Source organism: Numida meleagris, chromosome 4 (genome assembly GCF_002078875.1).
Source record: "Numida meleagris isolate 19003 breed g44 Domestic line chromosome 4, NumMel1.0, whole genome shotgun sequence".
NCBI classification, from domain to species: Eukaryota; Metazoa; Chordata; class Aves; order Galliformes; family Numididae; genus Numida; species Numida meleagris.
Window position 1 is genome coordinate 49,612,525 of NC_034412.1, and position 21,182 is coordinate 49,633,706.

Genomic DNA, 21,182 nt, shown 5'->3' on the forward strand with positions numbered 1-21,182 from the left:
TTGATCTCTGTGGTTCAATAATTAAAGTAGTAGATGTATGTACAATTGTATGAAGGTGGATATTTTCATATTAGCTTCTCAAAGATGGTAATTAACAGAGATGCTAGGTATCAGCTTTGCAATGTAAGTATCTAGAATTTTGAATCACTAAGTAAAACTTTGAGACTGTATGGCTCTACTAGGAGAGAAACTAAGTGCAGTTCCAACCCAAGCCATTCTACGATGCTTACAGTGACAGCTTATTACTAGGGAAGAATTAATCTGGTTGTCTGACACGGCACTGGCTGTGGTGTAAGCAAGGGGCAAACAGTAATCAGTCTCAGTTTTGGAAGTGGGAAGATTCCCCCAAATAATGATACAGCCAATGACTAAAAAGCCAATAGTGAGACTTAAATTACTCTTCAAGGATTGTCTATGAAATTAAGTGTAGCAGGTAAAAGGAGAGAGAAACTCAAGGAGACTTAACCTAATAGTTCACATAGAATTACATTTCATAAGTAGTACATAATATGTACTTTCTTAGAAAAACTAAACATACATAGATCTCTTACAGATTATACAATAGTAGGCAAAAAAAAACCCACTTCTTGGAATTCTTTCATAATATGTACTGGGAGGAGATGGTGCGTTATGGGAAAATGGGGACACTCAAAAAGTTTGGAGAATTGCTGCAGTGATGGGTAATCTATAAGACCTAGTACAGGGCTCATTTCATTGCTCATCCATAATCATATATTGTCTAATGAAATAGGAAGCAGTTCAAAACAATTTTTCCCCAATTTTCATTTTATTTTGAAACTCAAATCTCTGATATTTGTTGATCTTGCTTATCTATATACACACAGATACATACACGTATATCTTTGCATTTTGTTCATATATATATATTATAAATATGCTATACCTTTATCTATAAACATAGGGAACCTGCTGTAGCAGGGGGCTGAGCTTGATGATCTCCAGAGGTCCCTTCCAACCCCTTCGATTCTGTGACGCAATACATTCCTTATCTGAATGTATACCTTCAGGAATTTATCAGGTATTGGCCAAAATACTAGATAAACAGTTTTACTGTACACTTTAAAAGGAGTATTCATGTTCCTTTTATTATATTTACACAGTAAGTAAGAACACGAAATACAGGAATTACTTTTTGGAGAGCGCTCTTAAACTAAGTATCTGTTTGTTTGACTTGGACGCTGGTACCTAAATTCTGCCTGTGAAGCATTTCCCATTTAATTTGAGTTCTACTTCTGTATGAATGTTCACAGAATTCATTGATTTACACAGAAAGTAGAGGGAAAGTGTTTTGTTTTTTTTTTCTAAAAAAAAGGCTTTCTGAGTTACTGATATTATCACACTTTTGTGGGAAGGGGAAAATTTTTTTTTTTATTACTATTCTGAGGCTGTAGTGCATTATTTTCCTCATTGTCTTCCCTGCTGGTTTTCAGATGCAGTCACTCCCCATTCCTCAAGAATTGGACCATGATGTGGATTTTTTTTTTGGATGCGGGCAGCTTCCTGCAGCCAGCTGGGATTGTATCAGGAGTTAAGGTTAGGCACTGAAGGTAAGCTTTCTGTAAGATTTTGTAGTAAATTATGGACTTGATGATTACATGTAGTTCTTTCCTCTTTGAACACTTAGTGCTGCTGGAACAACTTGTAAAGAATAGGAGTGCTTGATGACATTTACCAGGCCTTGCTACTGTGAAGACTGATCACAGTCATGCCATTAAAATGAATAATACCATTTAAATCAGAGGAAAGAATCAGTGATGTCAGTGGCAAGCTGTCTCCTGCAGATGTAATGGTTTTGACTTGCTTTTGGCTAAACTCTTCTTGATGATCTTCTCAGAGGTCAGTAGATCCCATTATTTTCTTTTAGATTTTATTATTTTTTCCATTTCTGCTTGATATCAGCACAGATCTCAAGTTTTTGGGGGGTATGTCCCTGAAGTTACCTTACCTGCCCCTGAGCCCTGGCTTTTTTCTATGCAGTGCATACGAGAAGGGACCATCAACTCAATTACAAGACTAAATGTAGTTCCAAGCTGCTCTGTTGGGCATCACTGAGGATTGTGTGAGTGCAGTGTTAGATTGGAGAGTTTACAGCAGAATTATACGTTGTATTTTGTACAGAGCTATTGTAAATTTACGATATAAACATCCTCTTATGTTTTGAGTATAGTTTGCTAGAGTGTTTTCTGTATGTGTTATTTTTATTTGCAAGCTTGTTTTAGGAAGACCTCAACTGTATAATCACTTTTATTATTATGTCTTTGGGTGATAGGATTCACAGCCTTTGAATGTGAAGCTTGAAGTCATTCACTTTCAGACTTTTTAACACTTCTTTTGTGTACGTATAGCTAAAAGTATCACTAGGCATTCAGAAACAGTTTAATCCCCTTGTTTGGGTGATTATCTAAAAAATCCTGAAAGGGGTCTTAATAATAATATGCAGGAAAATAATTATGTTTTTAGTGGGAGATAAGATATAACAGACAATTGGAGGAGTTAGAGTTAACTGTGATAGGTTAGTAATGGAACTTCCCTTTTAGCCTTTCTTATGGGGAGACTGAGATATGGTCCAGAAATCTAAGAGAATAAGTTAAGTTGAGAAAGGGGGCAAAGGGGAAGAGTTCAATGACCACAATTGCCTGATACAAAAGTAGAGAATGGATACAGTTTGCTGAAACTGGGATGAAAGGTCAGTGTCTGTAATGAGCAGATTCAGACCCCTTACCCAGGAAAAACGTCTGAAGCTACACAATGTGACTTTCATGATGGTGTTTTGCTTAATAGTATAGTGAATAAATGGTAATACACAATTACCATACAATCAGAGATTTCCAGACAAGTTTGCCAACAAATGGCGATGCTCATGTAAAACAGCAAAGCATTGTGTTTGAAGATTTTTTTTTCCGTAATGTGCTATTTTTTGTGATCCACTGATTTCTGAACTTAAGGTTTCCCGATTCATAGCTGCAGACAATAGATAAAATGTACATTTTCATAATGATAAATTATTTAAATGTTAGAAATTATGCTCTTGTAAGTTTGGTGTTTGTTACTGTTCAGGTTTCATTACAATATTTGGATGTGAAAAATATAGATGAGTCCAGATATGCTACTGTATAAAGTTTTCACCTATCTAGAACTATTTAATAACTCTGGTACAGTCTGGAGTCTTTAGCCTGTATTAAACTGGCCTAATTTTCTTAAACCTTGTTCAGATTTATTACATTTAAAAAAGTAATTAAATACCTAGTCTACTTCATCACTCAGTCAGAAGGTTGTCTTGTATTTTTTCAAGTTGTTTTCAAGTTTATCTGAAATTGGAAAAGAGAACAAAAGTAATCTATGAAATACATTATCAAATATAATTTTAACTTTTTTCAATTAAGTAGTAATCCTCTGTTATTATAAATAACGATTATATTATATTAACTACACTGCAAGTAGAAAATTCTGATTTGGCTGCATGAAACTATTTGAGTACAACTTTTTGTACCTCCAAATAAGTTAACATTTCTTTAAATTAATATATTCTATTACTCAGACTAATCTGTTTGTGAGCTTACTTATGACTGCATACATTATTCACAACTCAAGTACTGTGTTGTTCAGTTTTGGGCCCCTTGCTACAAGGAAGACATTGAGGCCCTGGAGCATGTCCAGAGAAGTACAGCGAAGCTGGGAAGGGTCGGTAGCACAGGCCTTATGAGGAGCAGCTGAGGGAACTGGGATTGTTCAGTCTGGAGAAGAGGAGGCTCAGGGGAGACGTTGCCCTGCTATTGCCTGAAAGGAGATCATGGCAAGGTGGGGGTCAGCCTCTTCTCATCAGGTAACAGAGAAAGGATGAGAGGGAATGGCCTCAAGTGGCACCAGCAGAGATTCAGTTTGGATATCAGGAAAAACATCTCCGAAAGAGTGGTAGTGCATTGGAACAGGCTGCCCAGGGCGGTGGTGGAGTCACCATCCCTGGAGGTTTTTCAAGAAATGCGTAGATGTAGCACTGAGGGACATGGTTTAGTGGGTAATACTGGTGGTGGCTGGATGGTTGCACTAGACAACCTTAGAGGCCTTTTCCAACCTTAATGATTCTATGAGTCTATTGCTAGCTTTTGGCATAGATGTGATAGCTAGGTATCACACCAGAAAATTACAGAGAATGATGTTAAAATTCATTAAAATTCAAGGGCATCTGGAGTTACTGTTGGGATTTGAAGACTGAAAATGAAAATATCAAAAGCAATCCTAATGCTAGGCCTTTCGAAATGATTCAGTAGGCATGCAAGATTTCATACTGGTCTTTTAAGTGGATCTAAGAGAATTAATTTAATATCAGCATGTTCAATATGGATTAAGCAAACATGTCAGCAGACTAACAATGCTCATGCTGTAAACTGTATGTCCTTCTGTTAATAAAGGCAAAGAGGTGCTGCTTTGCATAATTTATGGTCTCAATATAGTATAATAATTGAGAATATACAGGAACTGCTATAAATTCCTGATGCAATGCAAGCATAAATCTGTTAACTACTAAGCATGATTGACTGCAGTCTTTTTTCCTTCTTCCTGTATTTTTTCTAGATGGTAGGTGGCTTTTACACAAATGGCAATATCATGTTTTTATTGCAAAGTTAGTGCTGAATAAATTGTATATATGATTGTCACCCACATTTTTAGGGTTTTTTTTAGGGTGCATATTCTCATTTTTGTATACATTTAATGAGTAGCAGCTGAAAATTGCAAGGAGATTAAAATGAAATAATACCTCAAGATGAAAATGCTGTAAATCTATCAGCTCCTCTATATGTTTCATGCAAGGAAGGAGAGCATTATTACCAGAAAATGCAACCAATTGCATGCATGTATTACTCTACTTACTTATCTGCACACTTTTGAGAATTCCTGACCAAGCCCCTGCCCAAATATAAATCTGATTTGCAATAAATTTCAAAATTCAGGTTTTTGCTTTCTTTATATCTTAGTTTTTCCTAGTGATTTACGTCATTTATGTTCAAACGTCTCTTAAGTTAAAAAAATAAAAATAAAATTAATGCATTCAAGAAAGTTAACTTTAATTTTGGAGTATAGCTTTGGAATGTTTTTTTTTCAGTAAAAATCCAAATATTTGATGAAATAAAATGATTTTATTAGCTCTTATTTTAATGAATGCATTTCAAATTATTTCAGGTGAACATTGCTCTGTTCAATGGTTTTGTTTGCTTGTTGTTTTTTTTACAGCATAACAACATTTACTTTTTATAATCTACATACTTGAAATGCAGTTTTGGTCTATTGTTGCTTGTGGTGTTCTCCTTTTTAACCACTAGCAGAAATTATTTAACCTGTTAGATACTGGATTACTTGGCTTCCATTCCTAGTTTCAGATTTGGATTGTCTTTCCTCTCTTCTGTATTGGACATTGATAGAAATTAGGAAGCTTACTTTGGGAGCTTTGCCTATAGTTTGTTTTCTTTCTTTGCTTTTGAATTGATTTCCTAGGGTATTCTTTTGCTTCTTTTAAGCTGCTGAGACACAGATGTCTTGATCTTTAGTAACACTGGATGAAGTTTCAGCTATTGGCTTCTTGCTATTAGACCGTTGTTGCCAATTTTATCACTGATGATTTGCATGATTGATAAATCTAACCAAAAGGACGTTAAGTCTGGTTGTACTATCATAACGTTGTCAGCTGGAGTTCAACCTGCATTTAGTTGCTGAGGCAAAACAGTAATAAAGATATTACTCGGTATTTGTAAGCCTAAACTTCATTCTATTTGATTAATAAATACCCGGTCTTTTAGTTAGAATGGTTTAAGGAGCTGTATTATTGGAGTGTGCAATTATCCAGAAAACCAAACCTCAACATTCTAGGAAATAACGGGAAATACTACTTACTATCTTACTAAAAACTCTTCTGAGAAGAGTTGCTGCTTAGAACCAGCACTTTAAAATAATGACATCTAAATATATTTTAGTAGATCTTCCTACGAGTACAAAAGTCTTTCTTTGCTTGTTTGTTTTCTACACCCAAAAGTCTGTGTAATTGAGTAAATCCCTTCCAGTTTCTGAAACATTTTAATTTTGAATAGATTGTTCCATATGGATTGCTATTGCCACGCAAGTTAAAAGCCTTACCTTTTTTTTCCAGAGTTGTAAATATTTGATTTTGCATTCGCTTTAACAAAGAGAAATCCTGACAATTTTTTTTATGTAGACAAGATCTTGATCCATACTGGACTGGTGGAAGTTCTTTCGTGTCTTCATTGGAGTGTAAAATGTGTTATTTTTCCCTCAAAGTATTTTTGTACACAGATTTTTGACCAGGATAGCTGACTGACTCTATGAAAGAGTAAAACTGCATCAAAGCATTCTGAATTATTTTAGCAGTATACAGCCTGTAACATTAAAAGCATAATGGCATTTCTGCTGTCATACTAATAACTTTCAATAGATCATTATTTTATATTATTCTTTATTATTTCTGGTACTGTGCCAACTTGCTAACTTGCTATTATTAGCTTAAAAAGAAAAAGAGACTTTTATCCCTTTTAATATAATTTGTTAAGGGATTACATTTCATCATGTTCCAGATTTTAGTACTTAAACACCGGTTCTTTTTGTAAGTTTGTTGCTCTGCTCTTGATGTACATATGCAGCCCTAAAAACATTAGAATCACTTGGTGGAAACACCTATCTTGTGCCTATATATAATGTGGTATGATTTTAACATTGAAAGCTAGGCCCCAGAGGGAGTTAATAATTTTAAAGAATGTGTGACTTCTATACAGGCTTCCTTTTTCTCCCTCAAATCCTTCCCATGTTTTTGAAATGTTTGATCAATAATCATGTCATTAAACTCCCTGAATCATTTTATATCATTCTACTTGGTATTTGTATTAACAATATTCTGAGGAAGCCTTCCCTAAGTCCAGAGAATACTGAGTGGCAGGGAGTGTGGAGGGACTTGGGAGAGACTTTAGAGAAATGGGCATCCCCAGTGTCATGGAATGTCACTCCTGAACAGCTGCAGAACAGCATGGTTGCAGCCTCAGCAAATCTCAGGAGGAACAAATGATTGGGGGCCTGGCTTATGCCTACCGAGCAACGTTCAACACTATTACAGATAGAGACAGAGTCCAAGTCCTTATTGTCAGATACTCACAGCTGGCCTCCTAGAAGGGAAGAGTGCTCTGCCCCATCACCCTGAATTGGAAATCACATGAGTACTGGAGAATTGTAGCTTGGGAAGCGTAGTCCGTCTCTTCTCAATGTATCTTCCTCTCGGAAAGCCGGAACTCACATGGGAATAGCTGAGACTGCTAGGAGCAAAAGACCCAAGAAGCATAGCTCTCCAACACCAAACAGCTTGCTGCATGATGTCATGATATGGAATACTGACAAAACCAGGACAACAAGAACTTAAAGAATATTGGAAACATATTGGAACATGACTAGTTGCTGCAGTCCTTAGCATTGCGCAAGGCACGTGCAAGGTATGTGCAAGATCCGCAATGTTTTCATTAGTTACTAACTGTACCTGCTTTGCTGGTTTCATCCCAAAGACAGAAGTATCACCAGATTATGAAATATTAACTCTTTATATTTCAACTGCTATATACCATAGCTCCAAGGAAACAGCTGAAGTTCTTCTTTTATAGAAGTGCTTTCTCTTAACCTTCTCTCCTTTTTTTTTTTTTTAGGGTTCTGGTAATGTAGCTGAATTGTAGTTCCCTCCCCTAGCCAGACGGATCAAACATTCTCATTGTTATATAATACAATTTCCATTTTATTTTAAACATACTTTGCATGATATAAAAATATTGATCACAGTGAGCTTTAACAATTGTTACTGCTATAAACAAATGCTGCACAATGGTTTTAGTGGAAATAAATTATATAGTCATTATCTCTTTAAAAAAATCACAAGAAGTAGAACCTAGGCTGTTTGGTCATTGGCAAAAAATAAGTCCTTACTGAGTCCTTTATAAAACATGAACCCCAGTTATGTTTTACATTTGCTTTCCACATCTTGAGAAAAGCACAATGCATCTGTCTCTGAAAGCCCCACAGGGTCTCTGGTGAACATTTAATTCCAAGTATTTGCAAAGTTTATGTTGTTCTTTTGTTCTAATGGAAAAAATGTACACCAAAATAGCAAGCAGTGCTTTCTTCGCTAATTCATAAGTGGTCTTTTCCAATATGTGGGTACACAGCGGCACACTTCTTCACTAAAATAAAATCCAGCATCGCAGCGTTTCGTTCGGACTGTACATGGCGGTCTGTAACAACTGAAAAAATAAGAAGTGGGCATTAATACAACATGATATTTATATTAACCAGGAATATAAGTTCAAATGCACTTATTTCCATGAATACACATTCTTCATATTCTTGCAACCACTTTTAATTGGTCTACTCTTCACAAAAAACGATCCCATGTTATTGAACATAAATTGATTGATTTCAAGAGATTTTCAAGAATATTTTTAAGTATTGCCTGGTTGTAGCTCCATTCAAAACTTGTTTTTTTCCCCTCTAATTTTGAAGACAGAGTAATATTTTTCTGCTTTTAAATTGGTTTGATATCAGCTTACCATACTCTATCCTGTTAAGTTTGAGACAGCAATCTGGAAATGGTTGATAATTGAGTCTGCCATTTTCCTACCCAGGACTGTTTCTTACTTTCTTTACTAATGCAGCAGACCTGCTTTACCCTGTTTATGTTATGCATGTTTATATCACACTGTAACTCCCATCATGAAAATGAGAACATACTTCCATCAGCCTCAAACTCCTTCAGCCACTCTCCGAGTTCAGTAGTGCTATGTCTATATGTCATATTACATCTACGTGCATTCTGAAGTAAGATCAGTGCCTACATGCTTAAGACAAGCTTAGAGATAAAGGAGCAGAAATAGCCTCTTTTAGATTAAAATAAGTTCAACAACAAAAAGCATTAAAGAACACGTACCTAAAAGGTGGGAGAAATTTTCTTTGACATAAGAACAGAACTTATACAAAGATAGTATCTGTGATTGTCCCTGAACTCCTCTTCCTTTTCCTTTTTTATTTTTTTTATTCTATTAAAATGAGAATGTGACCCAAAGTCACCTTACAATAACAATGTTAAATACTTTCTAGTGTATAAGGGAGACAAAGTACAAGTCTGGTTGTTTTTTGTTTGTGTGTTTTTTTTCCAGACACTGGCAATGAGTCAAAAGAGAAAAGTATAAGTTTCAAATTTCAACACAGTTATATTTAAAACCTGTATTTAAATGTGTGCCTGTTTGTGAAACACAGATTTTATGATCTATTGCTAACTTCAATTCAAAACCACTACAAGTATACTCTACTAAGGCCATTTCAGAATCCTTTTTTCCTGAGGCACTTTTTTGTTTCAGGCTTGAGGCCACTCTAGTCATTGCTGCAGGTAAGTTAATATGCTGCATGCTTGCTTTAAATATCAAATTACCACTTTGCAAAAATTTGTTTATGATATGAGGTCTGGATTACAGTTACGTTAATTGAAGCTAGTTAGTTCAACCCATGAATCTGGCTATGAAGAAAGCAATAAGGAATGAGGAAGGGTGCAAACATGGCATTTTTTAACTAGTCACATCTTGTTTGGTGTTTTTGGTGCTAATAATCCCAGATTATTTCACCAGTGTGGTTTCTGTAAAAAAGAGAGTAACATTACTTTTTGCCACTTCACTCTATGTAAGTAATACTTCTACAAATACCTGAGATCAGCTTAACAGCTCCTCTTGGGGATGATAAAAGTCATAGAAGATAAAACTGAACTTAAGAGAGGCTTGTAATTTATTTACGGCTACAAAATGATTCAGTAAAACAGCTAACAACACAACCCCAAATTTTATACCTTAGCTACACTAAAAGGGCTGAAGACTGACATTTTACCTGCATGTCTGGTGATGAAATCTTTTTCCTTTTAAGAAGCATTTATTGGGAGATTCTATACATTCACAGATGCATTTTGCAGTATTTAGTGGCTGATGTTTGGGACAGGTCTTTTTACATACACACTGGCACTTTTCTTCATCAAATTCTTTGTTGGGCCCGCAGGAAGCAGGGAGCAGTTTGTTTTTGCACATGCACTGACATGATGCCCTGTCTAATTCTTTGTGAGGGCCACAGCTTGAGGGCCGGACACCTCCTTTGCAGATGCACTGACAGGTTTCTTCATCCAGCTCTTTGTTGGGCCCACAAATATGGAATCCTTCAGACGTGTCTGGAAATGCAGCAGAGAAGTTGCACAATTATCAGAATTCTGTTTCCTCCTACTCTTGCATTTTTACTTTAAGAAACAACATCAAATTCATACTTTTTGAGGTATTTCAGAAAAAAATATAAATCAAAAGACAAGCAATATTCTGTAATACTATAAATAAATAATCAACTATTTAACTCTTATGCTTTTAATTTCTTCTTTAGGCAAATCAAAACACAGAACTACATTTAATCCTCTAAGCAAAACTACTTACCAGACTCTCCAAGGTGAGAAGAGAAACCAAAATCATGCTGTGCCAAGCATCTGCAAATTTGATCATTCCAGATGTGATTTTTTGGACAGGTCTTGTTTGCCACATGACACCTATTGAATGAAATATACTGCTGGTTTATTGCCATAAGAACAATAAAAAAAGATTTTTAGGTGCTGTTTCCACTTGTTTCCCGCCATTGCAAAAACATTTTATAATCTTAGTTTCAACTCCTCTCAAATCGGTGACTAGTTAAGGTTCTCCCCTGCTACAGGAACGTTCAACCATTTGCTGAAGATACCATCTCACCTTTCAAGTTTTAGTTCTGTCTTCCAAAAACTGATGCTAGTGCTTTCTAACCCTTCAACTTAAGCCTTACGTATCAATAAATTGGTATAAAAACATTTTTATACGAGATACCATAGAGGTGGTAGCAGTACGGCTTTTTGCCGTACAAAAACTTTTTCTTACATATAGGCATAAGACAAGTGACAGGAATTTCTGAATCAGTGTTGTAGACCAAACTCAAATTTCCAAAACGTAACCAGATTATCAGCTTCCCTTCTTCATGCAGAAGTTGTGTCATTAACTAACTATTTCTTATCAGCCACTAGAATCTTGGACATCTTTCTTGACTCTAAAGATTTGGACTTGGGTAGTAATGAAGTCACTTTAGACATGAGAGAAAACAAACCATTTAACACTTAGTTTTCTGTACGTGCTAGAGTTTTGCAGCCAAAAAAAGCAAAAAATCCTAACAGCAGCTGTTTGCCTTTTATAGGATGTGAAACTCAGTGAGTTAGTCCACCACATAAGGATTATAAGTATTATCTGATCTTCCTTGCTTATAATTTCTTTATCACTACAGTTGCCATTACAACTTTTAATGAGTCTTGCCTAACTTCATGCATCCAAGCTGTGTCATCTATTCATTATTTCTGCAGTATTTCTAAAATTCTCATCTGTCAAACCAACACACACATAACCCATTTTAGGCACTTTCTCCTTTCCTTGAGAGAAGCAGCATTACTCACTCATTGAAAAATGCAGGTGCTAGGACATTCTTCCACGATTATCATTCAAGGATACCACTCCCCTTCACTACATTAAACAGCTCTTTTCCTGTAGTTTAACATCACCCTGCACCACCTCGTGTTTTATCAAGCTTGTGTTTCCTGATTTCACTCCACTAATGATCTCATCCTTGCTCCCTTGCTTGGCACACATGTCCTTTTGCCTGTCTCCTGTTTCAGCTTGAGAAATGGTAGAGAGAATTTACAGGCCTATAATGGTATTCTGTTTAAAAGCTGAATACACACAATAACTTGCACCTGGATCAGCTTGGCCACACCAAGCATGCTTAAAACTTACTAAAGAAGGCAACCAGCGTGACTGTGTGAGAAAACACTAAGTACACATGAACTACAGTATGACAATGTTGATATGAAAGCCAAGACCTTGAACATCAGGATTGGAGATGACCAGCACAAGGGACCAAACTGCTTGCTTACAAGTTCTTCTCTGGCTGCTAGGAAAACTACTACCGAATGTGGCTGAAATGTTAAAATGACTTATTTTAGGAAAGTTCAAGAGGGCTTAAAAACAAACACACAAATATACTTTCAAAAAAAATTCACTACTTTTTTGTCAAACGTTCAACATAAAATAAGTCATTGCCTGACACACAAGAGAGAAAAACGTAGCATCTACAATATACATCTAAAATGTGCACATTAATTCTCTAAGCACCTACTTAGGCTACCATGGAAAAAGACAGAATTGGATCTTAACGATCTGTATTGAAGACCATGCACTGCTCTCCTGCTCCACTTCTAGCCCCTACTCCCCCCAAAATCACCAGATTTCTAAAACAAAGTGTCAATTTTCTGAATTGAACATCTTGATGAAATTCTTTATAAGCAGAGAAGGATGCATCTTAAGAAGCCATTAATCCAGAAGGTATTCTGAAACACCAGTTAGCAAGAACTGACATGCCTCAGCTGTACAAGTATGTAGAGGTAGCTACCACTTATTAAAAGGAAATAAATAGAACAAAGTAGAAGAACAGGTAAAGACATGGGTCTTAATTCACATGATCAAGTTGTGCAGAAAACATATTTCATAGAAAAAAGACCAACTAATTATATTCTATTTTACATGTAATCTTTCTCTTCTTTCTAACATGCATGATGACACAGTCCAAACTATTAGATCCTAAGTGTTACTACCCTAAAAACAAAGTTTATATTCTTCAGTTTATCTTTTCAATAATAAATAAGATCATTACCATATCTCTGTTAAAATGAGCATGTACAGAAAAATGTATGTACACACGTGGATCTGCCACTGTAAAAATGAGTGGTATATGTGAGGCAAAAACGTCCACCTCCACTAAAATACCCAGTGAGATTCCAAAAAGCATTCAGACACCAATCAGCAACACATAAATAGCTTTTAGTTTAAAAACTATGAGTTCTTTCAAGAAAGAACATATTAAAAACAAACAAAAACAGCGCTTAACAATAAGCAAGACCTGTATATGTTCTAATCTGGCATTATAGGACAGTGAGCCGGTCAATGTCTGGCATCTCCATGCTTCTCTTCAGCTATAGGTAGCTGTTTCCTGGTTAGAATAAAGTCTTCCCATGATAATTACAGCTGCTCTTAGCATGGAAGCACTGAGAAGCTGCCAACAGTCAGCGTAATTTGACTTAATTATTGACTCTTAGGTTTTGAGTTTTTATAATTTGTTAATTATGCAATTAATTAAACTACTACTAGATTCATTCCCTAATATTCTTCTAATCCGCTATTCATGATCCACATTTTGATGAACAAACAATTCAACAATTTGAATTCAAACAGAATACAATCTGTGTTTAGCTGGAACACATCAGAGAACATTCAGACTTTAACCGAATGAAAACACATAAAGAGGAAGACCAAGCTCGTTTCTATCTGTGTTTTAAACTGTTCATTCACCTTATTAAAAATGAATATAATTAATTCCAGGTTAGCTTTTAGTCACTGGTCTTCCATAAAGCACCTATTAGTCTGTTTTCTGAATACCATCTACTTAATATTTATACATCATGAAATCAAACACTCGTTCCTCTAAAATGATGGAAACAAGTGCTTCAAGAGGTAAAATACTTTTGTGATTTTCCTGTCAAAATCACCAAGCCTACGGACTAACTGAACAAATCTGTCAGTTCTGGGGACGATCCATTAACACTTTATTTCCCGTTCCCACTCTGTTCTGTTGTCACTTCTGGCAAGAATTTTCTTTTAACAGTGTAGGACTTTTTTTTTTTTTTTTTTTTTAACATTAAAAGGAAAATACAGTTTGAGGGAGAAATATTATCTACTCCTTATCTGTAAAAATAACTATTTTTTGATAGTTTTCCTTTATTATTATTATTATTATTATTATTATTATTATTATTATTATTATTATTATTATTATTAAAAGTGAGTTTTGTTATTTACTTTAAAACCTTAATTTCATTTTAGCTGTGTCCACAGAGAAAAGCAAGGAACCAACTCATTATTTTTCATTTTCTGCTGACCTATCCCTAGTTTGCACACAGGGTAAAACGTACGGAGCTAATTACTTTAGTAACATTCTTTTCTTGTAAAGCAATATCAGCTCCTTTGCAAAATGTATATGGCTACTACTGATACATGCTAATTTACCTGTCTTAACTGTGAAAGCTTCCAACATCATTTTACATTTAATTATATAGGCTTTCTTATAATGCAAAAGGAAAGACAAGTCTCATACTTACTGAGTTTGTGTTGCTGGCAAGGAACGTCTTATGATAGAATGAACTTGTCTGTAAACATCCAACTTAGACATGCATCGGCAGGATGTGTGATTGGCAAAACTGACAGTTACAGGTTTGGGGCCATGAGAGAGAGGCACTGTAATCTCAAACAACTACAGAAGGGAAAGCAAAGAGAAGAAAACTTGTTTATAGTCTAGTAACAGTACAACTGAAGATAATACAGTGATAAATACGCAGACACAGCATTGGGAATTTAATCTTGGGTTTTTCTTCTTCACTGTAATTCAGTGAAATATTTAATTAAACTGCTAAATCATTATTATGTTAAAAAAAAGAATAAAATTTAACATTTTTAGAGTTAAATCCTGTTACATGCCTGTTTGCATACTACAATATTCAAATCAAAGTTACCAAAGTTGTTAAGAAAATCCATATAATCCGTAACTTTTATAGTATGGCATACAGGCTGCATGCAAAAGTAACAACAACAACAAAAAACCTACTATAATTTTAAATGATTCGAAATGCAAAGCATATCTACAGGATATCTCAAACACAAACTCTTACACGGAATTACACAAGTGAGCCTGGGTGCTGACAGGCATGCAGGTGCAGCAGTGTGGCGTGTACTCATCAAGTACCCGCAAGGTATGAGTGTGCTTGTACAGCCCATGGTAAAGATCATATTATTGCCATACTTAAATGATACAGCTTAAGCCTAAACTTTGTAAAGTGTTGTCTACTATGACAAATATCTATTTAACAAAATGAATTTTGGCAGTATTTAGTGACTGAATTTTTTACAAGTATAATGATGGGAGCGTCATCGTAAAATAACTGAGTTGGCAGAATTATTTGTATTATATTCTGTCACAGTGGATTACAATGCTATTAGCTTTACTGCAAGAACTACTACATACCTTATATTAGTTTTAATATTTTTTTCCAATAACATCTCAAAATGAAAATTAATCTATCTTTGCTGCTGTAGAAGGGAAAACCAAACAGAAAATAGTTTCCCACTTTTTCATTGTACCAATAGGAAAAACAACCCTTCTATGGAGTTACCATGGAAAGAATTTCTCTTTTTAGAGAGACTTTTCACCAAGGAATATTAACGTTTGGATTCCTGCTGCAATTCCAAAATACCCTTCTTAAAATTTTGATCCTGGGTCATTAATGAATAAAGGCATAAGTCCACTCACGTAGGTTAAAGTTTGGTCCTAATAAAATAAATGGTAAATCAATTTTTGCCTCTGTTAAATATCATTATCACCAGACAAAGCTCCAGGGTTTTCATTAAGTTCAACAGAATTCTGTAGAGAGACTTTCTACCAACTTTTTGTTGTTATTATCTTCCTTTTTGGCTTACAAACCAATATTAGATCTTTTACTTTTGGGGCTTTTTTAGCTTGGAGAAGAGAAGGCTTCAGGGAGACCTCACTGACCTTCCAGTACTTCAGTGGAGCTTACAAGCAGGAAGGGACTGACTTTCTACAGTCTGATAATGATAGAACAAGAGGGAATGGATGTCATGTAAGAGAGGGGAGATTTAGGTTAGATATTAAGAAGGAATTTTTTACTCAGAAGATGGTGGGGCACTGGAACAGGTTGCCTAGAGAGGTTGTGGATGAATATCTCTGGAGGCATATTCAAGGCCAGGTTGGATGGGATCCTGGGCAGCCTGATCTAGCGGGTTGGCAACCCTGTCCATAGCAGGGGTTGGAACCAGGGGGTCTTTAAGGTCCCCTTCAGCCTAACCCATTCTATGCTTCAATACTCTAATGTGTTATAAATGTTCTTTTAAATTAATCACAAGAAGCATTCTTATCAACATGTCTCATCCAAAAAGAGCAATAATTGTAACATAGAGCTATCATTCTAATATGAAAATAAATTGATGTACCTATTCATTTCTCTTAAAGATTTCCACTTATTGAGGGCCATCATACGTTTGGCTATAATGCCCAAGTTGAATGGGAAATCAAAGAGAAGGAGTAGTTGCTGTTAGTAAAGAGATAGAAAGGATCACTTCTTGCATACAGTACACATTTGAGTAAGTAGATGCTGAGTTCTTTGGCTATCTCTGTTTTAAAATCTTGATCTCTAATCAGATGGCAAAAGTCACCTATTCGAGAATTCCACCTTCTTCCCTTTTCTCTTTTTTCTTTTTTTTTTCATTTTTTTCTATCAAAAAGTTGTGTGGGTAGAAGGACAGTACAGAGCTAAGTCCTCTTAGCCATCTATGAATCTATAGATGAAGAAGGCTTGATATTGTATTAAGCTTCTTGTAAGAAAACTGATTCTTCTTCATAAGAACTAAAAGAAGGCGGGACAATGAGTATGCAGTTTTCTCCATTCTCATAACATTACGAATTTGCTACTCCAAAGCAGAAGTAAAAATCCACTACAGAGAGAATTGATAAAGCTTAGTAGCTGAAGAGAAGCATGATTATTTGCATGGAACGATCTACATCTATTTGAAATAAAAGAGCATGCTCTGTTCTTCCTCTGTTCTTGGAGCATATTGGTTTGCCATGCTGCAAAATCTAACAGACACCAGACCACTAGAGTGGGCAGCACAGGACACCAGCTACAATCCCCAAGCACTTGGGCTTCAGGAATATGCTAGGGTAAATTTCACTAAAAATCCTATCACTTCCAGACTGTGAGTTGAAACAATGGTAAACATGAATTCACATCTTCATCTACATTTATCTGACCATTTAAACTGTGAAAAGTATCACTTTTAGAGATGAACATTGCTAGCAAATATTACCATTCACTGGTACACCACAAAAAAAGCCTCGGTAAGTAATGGAAATGTAAACCAGTTTCCTTGTTCTCACTGACAACTTTCAATTTATTCAATTAAATTCTGTTAGCCGCAATGTATTTTACAACACCCTCTGCAGCTACTGTTTATAAATAGAGTCAATAAAGCAAAAACAACTATTTATCTTAGACATTATATTATATCGTTATACTAGTATTATACTTCTTGTCCTCACGTTTGGAAAGTGCTGAAGATGATACACGGACTAGCATTTTGGAAAACAATAAAACCAGATCTGTTTTCCTCAATGGAAATGACTGAAGTAAAACAATCAGATGGGATTTGTTGACTTGGTCTTCCTTCATCTTTTAGTGTGTATGCATATGCTACTAGGAGACTATATTATGATGCATATTTATCTTTCTCTTTAGATAAAGAAAACATATCAAGAAGGGATTTCACAAGAAATACATCATTGAAAAGTAGTCTGCTACAGAAAATGTATTGTATACACAGAACAATTCTGCTTAAATTATCTTTGGTATTTTGAAATAACATCAATTCTGAAAAATAACCAATGTTCTGGCCTCAACAGTGCTAGCAGTGTCTCTAAATCCCATGAAGCTGTTTAAATGAAAGTGAATATACTTAAGCTGGGTTTGATTCATCATCTCAAGAAATCATTTCAGGTTAGGTAAGATCTGACCTTCTGCAATGCTTTCTGGTTTTGTTAGCATCTCTAATTTATTTCTCACTATTCTTCTTCAGAACAGTAATTTCAACATCTGTTGTCACTACAGGGCATATTTGGTAATATCTAACAGCCAAATATCAAGATCTAGAAAGGACTTTTGTATGAGAAAGGCACCATAGCATCTGTGCATGAAGCTCATTTTGCCTGCCTTATTTTCTGGCACTACTGCTGGTTGTCTACTGCCCCTGTGGGTACCTCCTCACAGAGAGAAGTTACCTGGTATTTTGGTCTGATTCCCCCATTCAGTAAGGGACTGATTTTAGTTGTATGGTCAAAGGCCCAAATCTTCCTCTCCTTCCAATCTTCAGATAAAAAATTGGACTAATTCATGTTACAGGCAATAAGGTGAAAGACACTTCCATCATGTCTGCTCTTAGGAGGCCATTAATAAAGACAGGCATTCAGGAAGAAACAAATGAGATTCTATCTCCAAAAGAACAAGAGATCTAATAGTAGTAAGTATTAGGTCAAGTTATTTCAAGGTGGAGAGTCTTTATTGCTCACAGTTCTGAGAAAAATAATAATTATAGTACATTAAACAGCAAATTAATGTGTAAGAAATGACCCTAGTAGACTCAACTTGCCCATGCTGTTCTGTACCTGTGTGGTACAAACACTGCATTAAGGTCAGAGAACAAATGGAAAACAACCACCGTAGCAATACATAGTGATAACTAAAGAGTACTGTATTTACAGCTTCTTGAAGCAAAAAAAAACAAGAGCTCAGACTGAGAAACCCTGACATTTTAAAACGAGGAAGAGTCTTTAAATTCTGACTACAAAAAATGAGGTCAGCTGAACTCACTAGTGGTCACTGCAAGACATTTTCAAAGTTATCACTACATATTTCAATTTATAGGCAAGCAAAATGTTTATGTACTATATTTATGCTAATTTCTATTGCCTTTCTGACTTTTACAGCTATCACTTTGTACTAATAAAAGCAGACTCTAAAGATCACACTTCACAAGACTAACTTTCTGTCCAATTTTTTTCTGAGCACAGCAATAAATGAAGAGGAACAGAAAGAAAAAATGAAAACCTCTATCATGAGCATACACATCACAAATCTACAGATAATTATTTGAATATAGTATTTGTCTCACCATAAATCTTTCAATCTAGCCAAAATTGAAATACTCATCTACAGAAATGAAAAAAGGTTCATTTTTCTTCATATATTTGGACTACAGACTTTAGGGTCTCTATTGTTTAGTCCATAGGTAGTTTCATAAATCTTCAGGCATTTAATCACCTTTTATTCTCCACAGTACTGATTTTAAGCAAAAATTCAAGTAGTTATTTCACTATCAATATATTTCATAAACCCTCCAATGTCAACAAGAGATATCTAGTCATCTTGAACTCATATCTTCACTTTAGAATATGTATAATATTGAAATACATATTATTCACAAAGCACAACACTGAAATACAAAAACCATTTGTACTTTAAAAGGCTTGGAAAGTCTGATTTTTATTTTATTTTTTTGTTGTTGTTCAGAGGGGTTGAGGAGACCTGTAATTTCTCTGCCTCAAACACAGCCTGTAATCAGGTGTATTTTTGGCTTAATTAATACTTAACTTTCATACCACTGCACCAGCCAAAACTAAAAGGCAACATATCTGACAGACCTGGATGTCAGCTTCTCTTGCTGGTATTTTCTGCCTCTTGGTACAGAGAGGTATGCAACTAAACAACTTTTCAGACTAATACAGAGGCAAGAGAATTACTAGATCCCTTCTAGAAGCGTGAATGCTAATAAAAAACATTTTTTCCCCTGAACTTTCATACTTTTGTATGTAAATTATTTTTTAAATCCTCAAAGATCAAGAGATGTGCACTCTATGCTGTACTTTTTAGGTGAGAAACACAGCCAGAGGAGACAAGGGAAAGGTGGCTCTGACTTGTTCCATCCAAGCTGTCTTGACCTTTGGCACTCCACAATCTGCAATTACTGCAGTGCCAAGGGCAACAGTCACTCCTACCCAGCATTGGTGTTCCTTCAGCTACCCTTGCAAGACCTTCCTGGCTAGAAGTGTGCCCCACACAGACTGCCATGTGGCTGGCTCCTTCCAGCTCCCACACTGGAAGAATTCTTCCTTCATTCATTTACAGAGCTGGAGTTACAGAAATAAAGGTGGGGTAAACTAGAGCTTGGAGTGATTTTAACCTTAAAAAAAAATAATCCAACGGCGGAGAGGACTCTCCTACTGCTTGATCAAAAAAGCTATCAGCGTTCCAGTCAAGCAAAAATTCACATATAACCATCCTTAGGAAGGCATATATTTTTGATTCACTGCATTGATAATTCCCTTCAGATTAACAGGAGCTCATGCCATACTTTCCAGAAAAAAATTCTTGATTTCTATACAAAGTATATTTGCTTCAGTAACTAAATTGATTTATTCAGCACTATCATCATATGTGTAATTGTATCAGCGCACATGAATTTATCACTAACTTATGAAATGTAAAATAATAAAACCTTTTTTTCATATGAAGATGAGAGAAGTTTATCAGTCTAGAAAACAGAATTGGAAGGGACCTTAAAGCCCACCCAATCCCAACCCCACTGCTGTGGGCAGAGCTGCCACCCACCAGTTCAGGCTGCCCAGGGCCCCATCCAATCTGGCCTTGAACAACTCCACAGCTTCTCTGGGCAGCCTGTTCCTGTGCATCACCACCCCATGAGTAAAAAATTTCCTCCACATCTAACCTAAATTTCCCCTCTTTTAGTTTAAAGCTATTCCCCTTGGTCCTATCACTATCAGGCTATATAAGAAGCCATTCTTCCTCCTGTTTGCAAGTTCTCTTCAAGTACTGTAAAGCTGCAATGAAGTCTCCCCAGAGCTTACTCTTCAGGCTGACCACCCCCAGCTCCCCCTCAGCCTTTCTTTGTAGGAGAGGTATGATTTTTTCCCAGATTTACATTAACTACAATATGTTTTTCTGATGGGCGGTGGTTTGTTTTGGCAGATTTCCCTTAAATTGATTGACTCTCAGTTTCCATCACTTGTGATCTTTGCATTTCCTAAAGTATCAGTAAGGCCAGCCAAATATAACCCACATAACAAAGCACAATGTGTCTAGAGAGATTTTCAAGCTAAGAATATAGGACTGTTTGATTTAAAAACACTAAACATTGCTATACTAGAAAGAATGAAAATGGGTTATGTGAAAAATCATATATTATCATTATATATTTTACTATCTTCTTTGAAAAAACAACGGTACTTCAAGCCTTATGTCTGATATCAGGTAGCTTATCTGAAATCATATATTTCATGAATGTTGAATGTACTATCACTCCTTATTCTATCTTATATTTGAATCACTTTGGATTTTTTTC

General features: G+C 35.6%; 1 protein-coding gene and 1 long non-coding RNA gene across 3 annotated transcripts in view; one reads left to right on the forward strand and one right to left on the reverse strand.

Annotated features, from left to right (window-relative positions):
* Positions 814–10,556, forward strand: LOC110398503. The gene is made up of 4 exons (XR_002438424.1): positions 814–1,554; positions 1,646–7,505; positions 9,213–9,442; positions 10,465–10,556. It is a non-coding gene; the product is annotated as an uncharacterized LOC110398503 (long non-coding RNA).
* Positions 7,772–21,182, reverse strand: part of VEGFC (vascular endothelial growth factor C) — an 87,893-nt gene continuing 74,482 nt past the window's right edge. For both annotated transcript variants that reach the window (XM_021396195.1, XM_021396194.1), the window contains exons 4-7: positions 14,300–14,451; positions 10,515–10,624; positions 9,931–10,261; positions 7,772–8,300 (exon numbers count right to left, since the gene is read on the reverse strand). In XM_021396195.1, coding sequence (XP_021251870.1) covers positions 8,186–8,300; positions 9,931–10,261; positions 10,515–10,624; positions 14,300–14,451 — 708 coding nt within the window. In that variant the 3' untranslated portion in view covers positions 7,772–8,185. The remainder of the gene's footprint in view (positions 8,301–9,930; positions 10,262–10,514; positions 10,625–14,299; positions 14,452–21,182) is intronic.